The 14352-nt window shown below is 54.3% G+C and overlaps 1 protein-coding gene across 1 annotated transcript; it reads left to right on the top strand.

Moving 5' to 3' along the window:
* The first annotated feature begins 3639 nt into the window (after window positions 1-3639).
* LOC119094391 (cell surface hyaluronidase) lies at window positions 3640-6555 on the top strand. Its single transcript, XM_037217453.1, has 3 exons — window positions 3640-4482; window positions 4519-5157; window positions 5188-6555. Exons 1-3 carry the CDS (start codon window positions 3640-3642, stop codon window positions 6553-6555), a joined length of 2850 nt encoding a protein of 949 aa, XP_037073348.1.
* Window positions 6556-14352: the final 7797 nt, after the last annotated feature.

Raw genomic sequence — 14352 nt, 5'->3', positions numbered from 1 at the left:
TCCCCCCCCGGCGACGTCACTGCCATGCTCGGTCCGTGACCATCAACGCACTGCCGTGCTTGTTCCGTGCCCGCCTGCTCAGCCGTCGTGCTCGGTCCGTTCCCGTTCACATTCCACCGAATGTGCCCACGATGAAGGTCTGTTACATCAGGGAGCGAGACGTCATTAAAGGGAGCGTTCCACTTTCATAAGGGGTTTTGAACTGAAATAGCCGCCTTGAAGACCTTTCGGTGCTGTTCACAATCCTGCGCTTTATTATTCCGAAGCCCCCCTAGCTTTTGAGTTACACGCCCGCGAAAATGGGGAAAGGTATATCGGGGAGAGTATTTTGAAGTCATCTTGACATTCATGACCCCATATATATATATATATATATATATATATATATATATATGTATATATGTATATATATATGTATGTATGTCTATATATGCATATGTGTGGATATTTATTTATTTATATACATTAACGAGCCCGAACTGAATCGCATCTTTTGATTTGCAAGCTGTGTGAGACATGAGCCAAATGACTGAACGCAAGCAATGGGTCTGAACTGAGTCGATTCAAAATATTTGAAAGGGCTATGACTCGTGTGCTGAATGAGATCGTAAAATCTGTGGGACAGTCCTCAGACGAATACCAAAACTGAGTCGAACACAAGTCTGGTCATAGAACATCATTATAATCCTGCCATTCCATAAGCCAAGCGGCGATCAAGGCCAAAAAAATGTAATTGTCGAGACGCTTATATCTGGTGTTCGTAAGCTCGATTTTCAGATATAACGCCAGCCAGTTGGCTCTCAATCAATATTGTGCAAGGTACGGTGACATAATCAAGCCATGACGCCTTGAGTAACATCTTTACTAAACAAATAATTATGCCGTTTAGAGCAGTCTGTCCACTTAAAAAGTGAACCAATAATTAGAAGTGACCTTATTTCGTCATATCTGATGCTTACTTCAATATCTTCAAGTGTAAAACATTTCCAGCCACAAATGACAAAACATGACGGCAAGGCAACAACAGGTAATCGCACAGGTGTCTTTAAATCATTCGTAAGGCCGATCAGGCCAAGCCGCTACAAATGACATCATTTTACGAGAAGACGCCGACGCGTCGACAACTGCATCGTCGCGACAGTGCCGCTGCTTTTGAAGGCAGTACTGGCGATAACAGCGTGACGGTGATCACACAAATTAACAGTGGCAGGGAAATACACCAGTCGTTCTAAAAGTCATCACGCAGAAGAGGGTAGAGTGTCTTTTGTTTCTGCGATATGTTTGGAGTTTGGGGAGCTCCACGGACGGGCGTCGCTGAAATGCGGTTGTCGTGCATCCGGGGTTGAAATCGTATGTTAGGGCTTAGACAATGGCCTTTCCGGGGTAAAAATGTGATTTTCGTTGCTCTTAGAACGATGGCAGTACAGCAAGCTCTGATTCTTTTGCATGGTTTGTTCCAAAATGAGGATGCAAAGCAATTCCACCCATAAAGGAAGCATTTAAGACTGTAATTTAGGTGTGTGTGTGTGTGTGTGTGTGTGTGTGTGTGTGTGTGTGTGTGTGTGTGTGTGTGTGTGTGTGTGTGTGTGTGTGTGTGTGTGTGTGTGTGTGTGTGTGTGTGTGTGTGTGTGTGTGTGTGTGTGTGTGTGTGTGTGTGTGTGTGTGTGTGTGTGTGTGTGTGTGTGTGTGTGTGTGTGTGTGTGTGTATGTGTGTTTGTGGGGGGTTATGTGTGTGTGTGTGTGTGTGTGTGTGTGTGTGTGTGTGTGTGTGTGTGCGTGTACGTGTACGTGTGCGCGTGTGCGTGCATGCGTATGTGCGTGCGTGCGTGTGAGAGTGCGTGTGTGTGCATGCGTGTGTGTGTGTGAACATCATCCTTCTCGCCATTATATTCTACGCAGTCGACCTGCTGGTTCTGCACACCTCCGCCAACAATTTGTTCACACGCTTATTATCGACAAGAAGGAAGCCGATGCTGCGGTCACCCGTTATTGATCGGCCCTCGGTACAGACTGTACTCGAGAGTATCAGCTGACCGGCCACGGACCGCACGTCCTACACCGACCAATGGCAGGGCGCCACGCCACGAGGGGCGGTCCTTATACCGCACCACCCTAATAAGATAAATCGTGTAGGAATACGTTTTCTCTTGTCATGCCATCGCATTTCCATGGTTTGCCGTTGAGCCTTCCGAAGTACAACATCACAGTCACCACTGAGTTCTCCGCCATCGGCTCACTGTCGATAAGCACCTTCCTAAGCTGCCGATGCCGACAGTCTGCGGCATGATCGACACTGGGCGGACGAGGCACTGTGGTGTCACGGATGACACTACATTCGTTCTCGGGATTAGGCTCTGGGAACGGAATGGTACAATGGCTTGGACCCAGTTACTCTGGTTATTATCTCACTGTTTTTCGGAACTGATAAGCTTAGCTTAGGCCGCTAAACCTGCCACGATTCCCGGCCACGCCATTGCCTCTGGACGCTAATATGGCCAACGCCGTCACCAGCGCTTCTTAAAAGAGGTATTTCGATGCCCGTCATGATCCCTAAACAATACACAAATGGCATGGCAGCAGATAATGTAATTCCAGGAAGGTGACCATCTTGGCATGATAATCAAATGTCGATGGATGTTCACACCTATGCTGGGCCCCGAAACCGTAAGTGCGCAAGCCATGTGCCCTAAATTCTTAAATTTTGAAGCCAGAAATTTCAACGACCTGCTGTCTAATTTTTGGAAAACCTGCAAAAAGCGAGGAGTCTCCTGTCTCCTGTCTCCCTCATTCTGGATTCGGGCTCAGTCACGTTTTGTACACGCCTTTTAGAAACAAAAACATGGTGCTGTCGACTGGCCAGTGGCAATATGTGCATAAATACCCTAATCTTGCGTTGTTTCATCTCGCACATGCTGCCCGGGTGACTAGGCTAGAGCTGCCATGCTGACTAGGCGCCTCACGACGTTCGGAAATCCTTTCAGTGCAGAACACACGCATCCCGCTCCCTGTTGGTGACTCGGCGCAATTCCTTGGGGTTGTCGGTCGTCACACCTGACGGCAGCACACACACCTCGACTCAACATCTTTCAGAGCTTTCAGGGGTTTTTCCTGAAACGGGTGCCTGATAACAGGCCGCGCCACCACCGTCTTTCGATCGCTACAGAAACAATGGTCCGGACAGGTGGCCTGTCGGCTGACATTGCACCCCAAGACCCAGCAGCTGCCCCTATTCACGCGCGCACCGTGTCACGGCGCCACCATCTGCCGGCGCCGGTGCCAGGCACCTAGGTGGCAGCCTATATAATCCCATGTCGGCCGCCTCCACCCCACAACGGCCTCGAGAGGCGGAGGTTCGGGCTCAGCATGCGTCCCGTTCTGCTGTCGCTGGTGGCTCTGGCGGCGCTGCTGGCGCCCGGCCAGGCCAGCTGTCCGCACGAGGACGCCGCGCTGCGCCGCGCCAGCGACGCGTCCGGCTGGCCGGGCGGCGTGCTGCCGGCCGACGGTGCCTCGGTGGTCGTTAGTGACGCCGTGCTGCTGGACGCGGCGACGGCCGAGCTGGCCGACCTGACGGTGGCCGCCGGCGGCCGGCTGGTGTTCGACCCGAGCGTGACGCTCTCCAAGCTCGCCGCCGGCACCGTGATGGTGCACGGCGAGCTCTGGGTCGGCTCCGAGGACTGTCCGTTCGCGGGGCAGGCGGAGCTGGAGCTGCTCGGCAGGAAGGGTGACTCGGACGGCGTGGAGGCCGGCGGCTCGCGCCACGTCAAGGCACTGGTGGTGGCGGATGGTGGCCGGCTGGAGGTGCACGGCGCGCCGCGACGCGCCTGGAGCCGCCTCACCGCCACCCTGCCCAAGACCACGCGAGAGGCTGTGGTCGGCAGCCCGATATTCGACCAACAACAGTCAGAGTGGCACAACAGCCGCCACCGCGGCTTCCTGGCGTACGAGTTCGACGAGGGCGGCCAGGTGATTGGCTTCCTCGGCCTGCTGCACCGAGTGGCTGATTTCCAGGCGCTGGCCGCCAAGACGGACAGCGTGATCCTGCTAGTCCTGCAGCGGCAGGTGTCGTTCTCGGACGGCGAGGATGTGACGGCGATGGCGGACGCGCTCAGCGCCGCCTGCTTCAACGGCGAGGCGGACAGCGCCATCAGTGGCTTCACCGACGGCCAGGCGGTGGCATGGGCGGCTATCTGCCACGTGGGTCACCCGGAGAACAGCGTCGAGGAGGTGGGCCACGAGCAGGACGGCTTCTCAGTTACATCTCGTCTCACGCGCACCATCGGCACCGCCGAGTTCGTCGTCTACTCGGAGACAGAGCTGGAGGACGGCTGGCCATCCACGGCTGACGTGCTCTCGTACGCCCCTGGCACGATCCCGCCGAGGACGATGACGCTCAGTCTGGAGGACGACGTCAGTGACTGGAGCGCGGGCGACACGATCGTCGTCACGTCCACGGACTACGACTGGCGGCAGGCGGAGGAGTTCGTGCTGCAGCCGTGCGCCGACTGCGCCGCCGACCAGATCAGCATCGAGAGTCCGGCGGAGTTCACGCACTGGGGCGAGACCACCGACGGTGTGCGCATGGCCGCCGAAGTCGCGCTTCTCAACCGCAACGTTAGGATCCACGGCCGCATGGAGGACGCCTGCTACGGCGACAACAACTGTGACGACTTCAGCTTCGACACGTTCGGCGGCCACGTCAAGGTGCTGGCCGGCTTCCAGGCGGCCCACATCGCCAACGCGGAGGTGTTCCACATGGGACAGAACTCGGTGCTTGGCGCCTACCCCATCCACTTCCACATGTGTGGCGACGTCAGCGCGCAGGCCTTGCCACCGTACGTGCGTTCCAACGCCATCCATCATACGTTCGCACGCTGTGTGACCGTTCACGGCACCAGCGGCCTGCTGGTGGAGGACAACGTCGCCTTCGACCACTACGGCCACTGCTTCTTCCTGGAAGACGGTGCCGAACAGAACACGGTACTCCGCGGCAACCTGGGCCTGAGTACGCGGCGCACGAGCATCACCCCGACCGACCAGCGCATGGCGGCGACGTTCTGGATCACCAACCCGCTGACCACCATGGAAGGCAACGTGGCAGCCGGGTCCGATGCGTACGGCATCTGGTACACGTTCCCGCTGCGACCGATCGGGCCGTCGGCCGACGTCAGCGACATGGTGGCCGGCCAGGCGCTGCGCACGCCGCTCGCGCCCTTCGTCGACAACGTAGCGCACTCCAACAACGACTACGGCCTGCGACTCGACGACCTGCTGAAGACGAACGGCGGCGTCGGCGGCAGGTTCGCGTACGACCCGCGCGAGGACCCGCTCGACCCGACCTCGTCACCGGTGACCGTCACACTGCGCGGCTACAACGGCTACAAGAACTACAAGTCGGCGTGGCTGCGCGGCGCCAGCCTGGTAGCCGAGGATTTCAGCATCGCTGAGACCGTGGAGGGCGTGGTGTTCGCAAGCTCGGCGCCCGGTTCCAAGCGGCTGGTGCGCTCGCGCCTCGTGGGCGAGACGGCCAACAAGGGTAAGCCGGAGGGCTGGATTCCGCTAGCGAACGGCACGACCGTCTGGTGGGATCGCCAGATTCGCATGGGTGGCGCCAACCGCGCGCTGCCCATCATCGGCGCCATTTTCCTCGACGGCCCCGTCTCGCTGGAGGACGTCAGCTTCCATCGGTTCGCGACCAACGCGGTGCGGCCGTCGGGCGCGATCGGTCTCCGCCGCGCTTTGCGCTGGTACACCTCGCCGGCCAACCGCGTCGCCGGCGTGACGTTCGACTTCGCCGATCCCGCCGACGGCAACCGCGTCTACGACGCCAGCGAGGGCCAGGGCTTTGCCGACCTGGCGGGGAACATCCACTCCGTCTTTCGGGACATCGACGGCTCACTCACGACCTACGCCGGCGCGACCGTGGTGAAGCCGTACGCCGTGCATCTGAACGCCCGCTGCGCGCCCGTGCCCAACTGGAACCTGTACGTGTGCCCGGCTGCCTTCACCAAGTTCAAGCTCGAGTGGTACGACATGGCGTCCAGCCCAGTCACCTTCGTGACGCGCGACGACGGCAGCGCCACGCACAGTCTGCCGCGGCCGCGCCAGATCAGCTACGCCCTCAACTCGGAGGAGGGCTACATCCTACACTTCAACACCAGCGTGCCACGCTCCTTCAGCTTCACAGTCACCGGCCTGGAGGCGGGCGTCGAGCAGCGGCTCGGCGTCTGCATCGGCCGCGACGCCACCGACGTGCGCATCAGCCTCACCGGCATCCCGACGCCGACGTTCGAGGACCTGCTCACCGGCTCGCCGGGCACGCAGGTCTTCCACGACCGCGAGCGGGGGCTGCTGCTGTTCCGATTCCGCGTGCCGTACGCGCTCAGCGCCGACACGGAGACGGAGTGTCCGGGCGGCGGTCCGTATGGCGCTTGCCCGGTCGTGAAGGTGTCCATGGCGGCGGCGGGCGAGGACGGCGACTGCTCGGAGAGGGCGTACCCGACCTACGCCACCGCCCCACTCGACGCCGCCGGCGGTCTTGTCACACCGAGCTTCTAGGTGAGAACGGACACGGCGGACCGGACAGTCCTCTGTCGGGGCAAGGTGATAGCCGAGGTGGACAGCGCAGGCCATAAACTGAGTCAGAACGGTAGAGGCAGGGAGCAGGCGGCTTATTTTAGTATTTCTTTGGGTGTGCCTCGGAGCGTTTAACAAGCCGAATTCTGTGTGAAGTGGGGTTTGATATGATTTGGCCGTTCTGGCACCTCCTGCAGTCCGACGCGTACCGGTAACTGAACTGGACGCTGATGGCAGCTGTTGGATGATTGGTCAAATCGCTTATTGTCGATGTCAATCTGGGAGGCGTCAAAAATGTTTCACTGCCACCGCATGCAAAATGACACGATGCTGTTGCAATGAAATGCCACGTTTCTGTCGTTGGAGCGTTGGAGGATGCGGCAGTGGAGCAAAGTAATGTTCTTCAAGCTAATCATCACATCATGTCATCTGCGGGCCAGGGCGCGGTGGTTCAGCTGTGCGTCTGGGACACCAGAGGCACAGCGTTCGGTTCCCCACGGTGCCCGTCGTTCCTACCAGAGTGAAGGGCAGACGTCATCATAAAGCCTCAGGTGCTGGGTGTGACTTAAATCTCTATTTACTGCACCGTGCCATCGGACAAAGCTCCAATAACTACACCATGACATCGAGTAACATATAAAAATAAGTTAACTATAGTATCAAAGTTTAAAGTTTGACGTAGGTTGACACTGAACAGTCTGAGCTTGAAAAAGCTGCCAGAATGATAGCAATGCATGTCAGAGTGGTATCTTTTACCCAAGAAGCATAGAAATTCGCTTTGGGATGAACTTTCCGTGATAAGTAAGTATTATTTGTGACCTTTGAGAAAGATGTCGAGTCATAAATCATGAGAGATGAAGGCCAGGATATTAATTTTCGCGCACCTAAAAATGGTTTTAAATCAGCTATCTACAACTCCAGCACCAGAGTCACTTTGTGCCGTCTACTTCAGTGTACTGACCACTCATTATGGATTTGCGATGATGCATTACTGTCGTCAGACTTCACAGACTGATGTCATTACATACCTGACTGAGCTGGCTCTCATATCCATGGGTCCGCCCTTCTATTTCGGTGCTGCAGCCTTATGAAACTCTCCACTGTCCCTCTACCTTTGATGGACAATAGTCCATGTGGACTTCCATTATTGCACGGCTAGGTGAGGGTTTGCCCGACCACGCCTTTCATTGTTCTCTACGTTCTCAAATGAAACGCTGGCGTTGTAAGAAGTGTATTGCTGATGCCAAAATCCTCATCGCAAGCACACAAATATCGCGCTGACCCTCTGCACATCTTGAAGCATAACAGGTAATGCGTACAGTTCAAGTGTTTCCAGTGGTGCCTCCATTTACATCGGAAAACGAAAAAATGGCCATTATTAAGTAAAATAGTTGTTCAATGCCAGCCAAAATACAAAAGACACACCTGCAGTCAAGTGATGGGAATTACTGTGAAATTCTGAGAATTGCGAGGGAATTACACCATTCATCAATACACGCCAGGGTGACCGGATGGATACGACGTGCTCAGGGTGTGTGTTTTGTGTTTAAGGAGGTTGGGTGAGGTGGGCTGGGGGAGGGGGGGCGGGGGTGAGGGCTGTTAGACCCTCTAATATCTCAAAGGCCAGACAAACTAGAAATACGGATGGGGCTGTTGTTCACAGGGCTGGTGGGCCTTTGGGTGAAATAAGTTGTGCTAAATTCTTAGGTATTTAGGTCGTGCTTGACGTGTCAGCTAAGAACAAACAAGGGCAAGCTTGGAATCGGTGTCTGAAATAGCCCCAGATCTGCAAGAGCGACCAGTTTAATCTAGATACTTAACATAAGCGAGAGATCACCGGAAGTCATGTCATGTCAATTACCCTTTTTAATCTCCAGAAGGTAAAATTACTGATGACGATAGAATTCACTGACACGTTCTTCCTTTATGCTAATCTGAAATCAATGCCATGAGATACACTAGATGACATGTTTCTCAAAACATATAGTCGGCCGGGATCATTTCTAGCCATTGACCCGGGTTGACCTTAAAGTAAACACGAGAAATCTGGTAACGTCGTTGTGATCAGATGACTTGAATTAAGCATCAAACTCTTCTCCATAAAACATATTTTTCATTAAAAAGTGATTTGGGTTGCATCTTGATCTGACCTGGCTTCTTGCCCAAGACACAATCTCAAATATGCTTACAACATGATCTAACACTCAGCTGTCTCATCAGCTTAAATATTTGCCAAGAAGTGTCTGAGCTGATAATCATGGTGACTTTGACTCGCTACAGGTCCTCAGCCAATGAGGTGTATAATTTAAAAATATCAACAATTCCACTGTCTACAGCTATAGCAAATTTGGCGCCCGAACAAATAAGCCTCACGGAGTCAAAAAATCCCCATCTGAGCGCGTGTGCAAGCTCGACAGGATAACAACACTGCCACAACTATTACCATCCTCCTCTACAGAAGGCACACCACGGATCTGTGCTAGGTGACGTCGTGAGACCAGCCGGGTGATGAGATCCAACCTCACGACAAAACACTGGGCCCAGGGGGGGGGGGGGAGTCTATGTCAATGTGGTAAGCCACCCCATCAGGGAAATTTTCTTACGCTGAGTAACCAATGAAAGTGAAGGGAACCTGACAAACACGTGCTTTGGTTTTAAGATTTCTTCCCATGAATGAGTTCCTGAGTTCTGGATCTGGAACCGACAAGACCTCCAAGCACAAGTTTTTATACAAGCCGTAAATCTGACAAAAACGGCAGCAAAAGAAAACATGATCTAACACTAAATTGTGCGGATAGAACGAGCACGAACCAGGATCCTTCTTGGCACCACGTCAAGAACCTGGCATGGACCAAGGTCTGACTTGGTACGTGCGCGGGTACCCAACAAGAACCAGACCGAGCCTAGAGTTATTGCGATTTATTCGTTCGTGAAAGAACAAAAGGAAACCAGGGACCAGGCCTTGCTGGTCATGTAAAAATCAACTAGAACCAAGAAATCGTATCTTGAGTTTTTCAAAGAACTTCTGGGAAGCAGGAAGCAGGGCTGGTGTTTCTCAAAGACCATGCCTGAGACCGATCCGGAATCTCGTTCTCATGACATTGAAGTGGGAACCAGGTTCGGCTTTTGGGAACCAGTTTCGACTATTGGGAATCAGGCGTCTATGCTCGAGAAAAGCTTTTCCAAATTGCTGTCACCATTCCACGTCGGGTTATGGCGCCATTTTCGACCTAATGTCGCACACACTGCATTCTTCTTTAAAATGAACACGACCTCAGGTTCAAAATTGTTCTACAATCTACATTTCTAGGGAGCCGTCAACAAGCTTCGCTACGCTTTTTGTCTATGCTTAATCCTCCCTTGTTTCGCGCTGGTTACGCTGGGTGACCACCCCTGTTTTCCGCTGCATTAAACGCAACATCCCTAAAGATTTTAAAAAAAGATTTCGGCAGGACGCATCAGCCTGACCCCAGTGCAACGTCGGCCTGTCCAAAACCTCCACCTGCTTTCCTTTTTACACTGACGTTAAGCTCCATCCCATCATGATCCCTCCTTTTCTCACCATGTGTAAAGTAATTTTAATAGCGCCACGTATTAGTCGAGATGCCAGATCAGTGCGCAACCCGCCGTCCAGCGCCTGGCGTACAGCTGACCGGCCGTCCAGCGCCTGGCAGACAGCTGACCCGCCGTCCAGCGCCTGGCAGCAGCTGACCGGCCGCCTAACGCCGGGCAGACAGCTGACCGGCCGTCCAGCGCCTGGCGGACAGCTGACCGGCCGTCCAGCATCTGCCGCTGACCGGCCGTCCAGCGCCTGGCAGACAGCTGACCCGCCGTTCAGCGCCTGGCGGACAGCTGAGACTGCTTAGTCCTCGCGCAGCCAGTAGAGAACAGTGTCTGACCACATCGCGACCGTGGGTTCCATCCAAGGTGTGTTATTCCAGCCATAATTCCTGCTACTGACAAGCGTGCCCCACCAAACGGGACCAGGTGGGAGACAGGTGCTCAGCAATGGATTACTATCTTTAATGCCATCGCGGTTGATCCAGGGCACGACGTTTTGGATTGTCCTATCGCTGGTAGTCCAGTCGTCGAACGCCAGCTCTCGCACAGTGTTCTGATTGGGCTGGCTGCCGTTAAGCGTGGAGGACCGGGGGGCGAGCCAGACCCCGCCCCAGCGCTCACGGCCGGCAGCCGGTACCTGCGCCTCCAGCCTGCCGTCAGAAAGGTCAGAGCGTCAGGCAGGTTCATCATCTCATGTCACCTTTCCCATTAAAGTCATGCAGACAGGTTAAGGTAAATTGAACGTTGTCATTCCAGCATTCATCATTTTAAGGACACTTCATTTTCTTCCGGTGGTGACATGCTACCGTCACCATTAATATTAGCACTGCGATGACTACTGTAAATGAAGACACCATTGAAAATATGTAGTGCAAGCCAGCGCGGTTGAGACACAGTAAGCACGTGGCAACTGCACTGACCTGTATCTGAAGTGCGTTGACGTGCCGAGGCTCTTGATCTGGTCACCGTAGCGCAGGATCGAATAGTTGTCGGTCAGTGTCGGTGTGTCGGTGCTTCGCTCCAGCACCGAGTGGAAGTCCCAGCCGTCGACCGAGACGGAGGTCACCAGCAGCGTCCAGCCGCCGCCCAGGGTCAGGGTCATGTCGCAGTACAGCGGCACCGGCAGACCGATCACCCTGTACACGCCATCGGTCGTGTAGCCGAGCGCCTGCAGTTGGCGACAGCTGCCGGCCGGCCGCTGCAGCGCCACATCGCCGACAGCTGCTGGCAGCAGCGGTAGTAGGCCGCCATCAGGTCGGCCCACTAGCTGGCAGCTGCCCCCAGCCCGGAAGTTGGCCGCCACACAAGGCGGCGAGCGGAGGCAGAGCAGGGCGCATGTGACGACCGACTGAGTCGCCTCCGTCTCGACCACTGCCGACGGCGAGGCCAGGCCCGCGTGGGTCGTTATCAGAACTGCCTGGGAGGCACCGCTGAGCGACGTCCGGAGCAAGACGGCCCAGCAGAGCACGGCTGCTGACCGCCGCCAGCGACGCACCGCCGCCGGACGCCGCATCGCTGTTGATACAGGGGTCGGTCGGTGCTCCGCTGCTGCTGGCGTACCCGCCGGAACCGACGAGGCGAATGACACCGCGTCTCGTCACCTACAGTGTGCAGCAATTGGCCACCTTCTCGCTGCGTCACTGGACCAAAGCCACACCTACCAACCAGGCAAGCCGTTTACTTTGACGACGATGGTGACGTCAATAAGCAGCATGCAAACAAAAGTTGAAAGAACCTCAGCCATAAAGCAGCCCTGGGCAGATTTTTTAGGGGCAGGGAAGGAATACACTAGGTAGGCACCCGTCGCCGTTAAAGACGAAAGATGTTCGTTATTCCTTGACATTGCCGTTGTCCCTGATAAGCGTTATCAATTTTTGTTTCACGTGGCAATATGACAAATGGCCGCTGAGGTGGTGGAAACTATTAGACAGATGTAATCATATTAAATACTATGAGCTAAAAAAACACATTTTCTGTCCTACAAATCACTATGTCTCCGGTAAAGTTCTGCTTTCTACCCGTGTTTTGGCTATTCGACGGTAAATTACCGAGCTAGGCTGAATGTTGTCTGCCATGATTGCTCCAATTCAGACAAAATTCAGCATATATACTAATCTAGTCGACATGTTTAATTCGCAGGTCGCATATGCTACGAGATGGAAGCCACAATATCTTCATGGCCATCTGGAAAATTAAGATATAAGGTATTTGTCATCCACGCAATTCATTCTTAGATCCAATTAAAACTTCGTATTTTTAGAAGCAGATTATTTGCTGCCTTCATCTTAGGTGGTACATTAGGAACTGTGTCATTTGACCTTAGATAGCTCGAGAACTGCGGGTAGAACGCCCACCACGCCTGACAATTCCGATTCGGCGTGCAAGAGAAAGGCACACATTTTGGTCCAGATCGGACTATCGTGCTTGATGCGGAGCGAGCAAGCCTGCCCGATAGCGTCAGAACTGGCGGCGGTCAGCTCCACACCACTTGAAGCTATCAGAGCAGCGAGCAATGCTGTCTGCTCCGTGCTAATCTTCCAGTTGCCAGGAGACGGAACGAGAAAAAGTCAGCATATTACAAGCAGGAGAACCGACACACTCAAACTGAATGACGGTTCCCAAAAGAGGTTCCTGCGCGACTGATTATCTGTGGCATGACACAGCTTACGGCGTCATGAACAGTAAATGGCAAACAGAGCTTCAGTAAGCATCTCACCACCAACGTGTGCGTGCTTAAAAGCAGCAGAGCAGTTCACCAATTAATTATTATAAGATGGCAACGGTTAGATCCAGAGCTAAGACGCCAGATAAAATTTCCCTCTGGCGCAAACGTAGACATCGTCGGCGACCTGATGGTCAACGTATATGGGACCTGAGAGAACGACATCAAGACCAAACTTGGCCCAGCGAGCAGGTCACTCAGGCGTGGAAAAAATTCGTTCCTCATGCTGAGAAATGCAAACGCCTGGAGAAGCAGCTTGGAGAGACAAATTCCCATAAGTTGGTGAAGACTGACCCAGACCAAGAGTAGCCGAGGTGTAACGATTATAACCTCTGACCAGCTTGGAGTCATCAAGGCACCCATCATACAACCTGTATCCAAGGAAGGCGCGTCCTTCATGTTCCTGCGAAACCTGGATCACAATCTCTGTGATGGCGACCGGTGCAATCAAAGGGGCCAAGCGAGCAAAAATCTGCCTCCCGTCATCCCATACCATCTTTAAACTGCGACTGTGGACAAATGTCAATGACGGCCCCCGAATGCATAGACCTTATCCTACTTGAGCAGCATTTTCCAGCCTTTTAAGATATTGCGGTACCGCTTTTGTAAGTTAAGGTCTCATAAATCTACGCGGTCGTTCACAGATTGGCCACGTTTTTGACCGTCTCGCCGCCCTCGCCACATCGATGTGACTAACTTTCTCCATGCTTTTGCACGTACTGATCGGGAACGATATATTTTTTCCGCGATATTTTTACCCATCTTCGACTGTCATCACCCACTGCGGACTACGCTAATTGCGAATGCAGGCAAGCGCGGACAGTCTAGGGACTCAGGACTTCAGGTCTCGCCGCCGCGAGGCGCTGGTGGTGCGTGATCCAGACACGGAGCAAACACCTGGACAGGGGACCGCGCTCGCTATCAACGTGGGATCTGCCGCGACACGCAGCGATGGATCCTAGAGGACAGGCTAGCATTGATGTAGATGATGATCAGGTCGGCCTCTGGCTGAGGGAGGGACGACCGTAAGGGGCCCGAGGCCTCGCTGAACCAACTGAATGCCTTCTTTGTTAGTGCCAGGCCGTGCGTGGCGAGAGAGCTGAGAGACATGGGGTACACCAGGCCTGCCCTGGTAGGCGGCTCTGCGTTTCACCTGGCTCACCTGTCGCTGTGTCGGCTTGGGCCAGCTGCACTTGACATTTAAGACCCACCCACGAATCAACCCGTTCGCGAACGGACTAGATGCTTGCATCGTGGCAAAAGTCAGCCTTTGCACAGTTCTTTTTGTACTTTCGGACGATCAGCTCGATAGTCCTGCATTGGGTCAATTACGACATTATTCTCTCTAATGTCCGGATTCCTGGAGGCCTTTCCTCGTCCGTGTTGTCAATAATGGCGATGGATCAGCAACCGCTCAGCAGCTGTCTCTTACAGAACCACCTCCTTTTCCCATCTGAGCATGGGCTCCATCTCTTACACTTGACGGAGACCGCGCC

The sequence above is a fragment of the Pollicipes pollicipes genome, unplaced genomic scaffold (genome assembly GCF_011947565.3).
Source record: "Pollicipes pollicipes isolate AB1234 unplaced genomic scaffold, Ppol_2.1 Scaffold_4002;HRSCAF=4701_pilon_pilon_pilon, whole genome shotgun sequence".
Classification (NCBI taxonomy): Eukaryota; Metazoa; Arthropoda; class Thecostraca; order Pollicipedomorpha; family Pollicipedidae; genus Pollicipes; species Pollicipes pollicipes.
Note: the sequence above shows the minus strand (reverse complement) of the source record. Positions and strands in the feature narration are given on the sequence as shown.

Bases quoted from the DNA above. Each gene is read 5' to 3' on its own strand.
- LOC119094391 (XM_037217453.1), top strand. From the start codon at position 3,640: ATGGTGCACGGCGAGCTCTGGGTCGGCTCCGAGGACTGTCCGTTCGCG. The intron at 4,483-4,518 runs GTGCTGCAGCCG...GCCGCCGACCAG, and splicing joins GGCGGCAGGCGGAGGAGTTC to ATCAGCATCGAGAGTCCGGC. The intron at 5,158-5,187 runs GCCGACGTCAGC...GTGGCCGGCCAG, and splicing joins TGCGACCGATCGGGCCGTCG to GCGCTGCGCACGCCGCTCGC.